At 50.4% G+C, this 3,122-nt stretch overlaps 1 protein-coding gene across 1 annotated transcript; it reads right to left on the reverse strand.

Annotated features, from left to right (window-relative positions):
* Positions 1-973: 973 nt before the first annotated feature.
* On the reverse strand, positions 974-2,005 carry LOC129640203 (melanoma-associated antigen B4-like). The gene has a single exon (XM_055565422.1). It carries the CDS (start codon positions 2,003-2,005, stop codon positions 974-976), a length of 1,032 nt encoding a protein of 343 aa, XP_055421397.1.
* Between the last annotated feature and the right edge of the window lie 1,117 nt (positions 2,006-3,122).

Consider the following 3,122-nt stretch of genomic DNA (forward strand, 5'->3'; position numbering starts at 1 on the left):
TTAACTTTTAATCCAGGAGAGAACAGAGAATATGCAGTGAATTAGGACAAAAGAAACAAATATTCTTAAATGAGCTAAATAAGTCAAAGTATTTTTTATTTTTACTAAAAGAAAAGTTTAAAAGAAAGAAGGTAAACCACAACTTAAAGACTTTTTACTCTATTGTTTTCTCCATTTTCTTTTTGATTCTCAAAAGTTTCTGTAGTCTTCTTTCAAATTAGCATGAAAATCACTCTTGCAGTGCTATGTTACCTACTTTCAGATCATAAAGACAACTTAGATGGCTCCTGAATTTCTTTTATATCTACCAAAACTGTATCTTTAAAACTTTTAAAACAGCAGTGAACCTAACAGCAGTATCATTACCAAATTAATACTCTGAGGAAAAACAACCTCTTAGAAGTAAAAATATTTGGAAAAAAAAAATGAAACAAATAATATGTAGAAGTTACTCATGTGAAACAGAAAGAGAAATGTGATCAAAAGAAATGTGATGTAAACCCCACTACCATGCACTCTTTAGAAGCTTGACTAGTCTTCAAGAAAAATTCTCTTCTAATGTCATGTTATCTTGTTTTCCTTGTGAACAATATATTCAGTACTTTCAGTGTGTTTTACAAATACACAAACTTTTAAAACATTAAAACAGCTGGAAACTATGATTTATATGATTCATACATTTGAATTCTGAAGCACAATAAACCTTATCAAAAGTAAGAACATTTGAAAATACTAAACACCTCCTTCACCTCTTTACATTTCTAATTTAAATCATCATTCATTAGGTATTTCTCATGTGAATACAAGAAAACAGATATATATTTCGTTAAAACAAACTAGACCTAAACTCGCTTACCATTTAAACTGTAAGAAGATATGGGTTTTGTTCCCTCCACACCTACTACTCTGCACTATTTAGGAGCTTGACTGCTCTCTTCCAACACAAAGGGAACAAAGTGCCCTGCCCCCCTCCCTAGATGTGGGAGGAGCTGCAGGACTTGGCCCTGGAAGGGGCACTGGCCTCAGCCTTGGTTGGAGCCCTAGCCGCACCTCTCAGCCCTGCTCTCTCCGCCTGATCTCTCAGAGCCTCGTCATATAGGTCTGGGAAGGAACTAGGGACCCTACCGTGGAACTTGGCTAGAACCTCCAGTACCTTCATCTTACTGGTCTCAACACAAGCTCTCAGGCCCCACAGGAACTCGTAGCGGGGAGGATCACTATTGGGCACCCGGCGGTAGTTCAGGTACTCCTTCTGCACCAGATCTTTGGTGATGAGCCTTCTGGGCTCCCCAAAGATGCAGTGCCTCCTCCCAGCATAGACCCCCAACATACTGAGGAATTCCCAGATCTCCTCCTTGGTGGCACGGTTACCATTCATGAAGATGACACTCAGGAGGACCATGAGGAGACGGGACTTGGGCAGCGCCCCCTCATCACGCGGACAATCATTTCCCCCGAGGTTGAGCTTCCTGATGAGGGTGTAGATGTTCCCTATAGAGTCGACTTCCTTCATCTCCAGGCCAAAGACCAGCTCCATGCGCTCACGGACTGTACTGAGGATCTCAGGGAAGTGCTGCCTGTACTTCCTGCTGACGATTTTCATCAGGGCGTTCTGCGTGATGGGCTCCTTCTTGGTGTACTTCTCCAGCAGGAACTCCACGAGTATCCTGGCCTTCCTGGCGAGAGGATCTTTTCGAGGGCTCTGAGTGGCAGGGGCTGCCTGGGAGGCACCTGCACTTCCCTCCTCGGGGCCCTGGGCACCTTTATCAGATCCTGCACATGAAGGTCCTGCATCAGGAGAGCTAGGAGCCATGGCTCCCTGAAGCTCCTGGCCATCGCCAGCAGCAGGGGAGCTTGGGAGAGAACCCTGAGGGGCAGAAGAGTGGGAGGAGGGGCACTCCTCCTTTGGGGCTTCAGCAGCACTGGCCTGGGCCTCCTGAGTGTCCCCCCAGACCTGGTGGCGTTTCCCGCGGGCATGGGACTTGTTCTTGTGCCTCCGAGGCATGGTGACAGCAGACAAGGGACCACAGGTGGGAGTGCGGGCAGGAAAGCAGGCAGGAAGGCACCTGGAGGAGAGACAAGGACATGCTGTGAGAACCTTCAGCGAGGAGAGTCCTCCCTGGCTTGAATGGTTGCCGCCTCTGAGGGGTCCTCGAGGCCAGTGCTTTAGGACCGACAGGGCTCCTGTTCTCCTGGTCAGCCTGTCCCCTGAGACCACTGAATAGCAATGGAGAGTGAGCCCTGGGGCACAGCAGACAGTCCTGCCTGGGCGTTAAAAGGGGGACCATTGGGGGCTGGCAGGAGAGGCAGGTCCTCTCAGCTGACATTCAGAGTCAGGATGAAAACTGGTGCAAGACACCCCCATATCCAACTCCCCCTCTCCCAGACCTAGCCTGTTCCCTCTCCTGTCTGAAATTGACGCTGCCACCTTCCCTGCCCTGTCACCCCAGAAGAGGAGAGGAGGGCGTACTCAGCCCCTCACTGAAGGGTCCCAGGACCTTCCCTTTTGCTGTCTCATGGCTGCCCCTTCACAACAAGGCTCCAAGCTCCCCTCTCAGACCACCATCCCCCTTCCCGATGTTTGGCTGGGGGGAAGCACTGAGCAGAGGGGAGGTTCCTGAATCGCCCGTTTGTCAGGGAGGATGGCCCTCATTCTTAATCTTCCCAAACCCTCACTCTACTGACCAGCTGCCAGCCCCTCAGATGAAAGTCCCCTCTTCTCCGAGTGTCCTGTGTCCGAGGTGGCAGTGAGGGAGCCCCTCAGACGGATAATCCGCAGCCAAATTGCAGTGAGTGGGGGTTACACATGGCTGCCGTTCTGCTGTATGGAGGCCCTCAGTCCCCTCAAGCGTCCCTCCTTCACTCGGCAGGGCTCGTGGCTCTTCCTCTCCTGAGCGGAGCTGGGGTCCAGCAGAGCCTGACCGAGGCATTCTTTCCTGAGACCCCCTAGGGGTTAGTGGATGGTCTTGGGGCCTAAGAGCTAGGCTGGATCCTCTGGTCTGAGTGCAGGGGTAGGGTGGCCGGAGGCTGTGCGGCCCCCTCTTTGCAGAGGGAAAAGAAAATGGGGGTACAGAGACGTGTCCCTGCACTCGTAACTCACGTCACCTCCGATCTTGACACCC

This window comes from Bubalus kerabau, chromosome X (assembly GCF_029407905.1).
Source record: "Bubalus kerabau isolate K-KA32 ecotype Philippines breed swamp buffalo chromosome X, PCC_UOA_SB_1v2, whole genome shotgun sequence".
Taxonomy (NCBI): domain Eukaryota; kingdom Metazoa; phylum Chordata; class Mammalia; order Artiodactyla; family Bovidae; genus Bubalus; species Bubalus kerabau.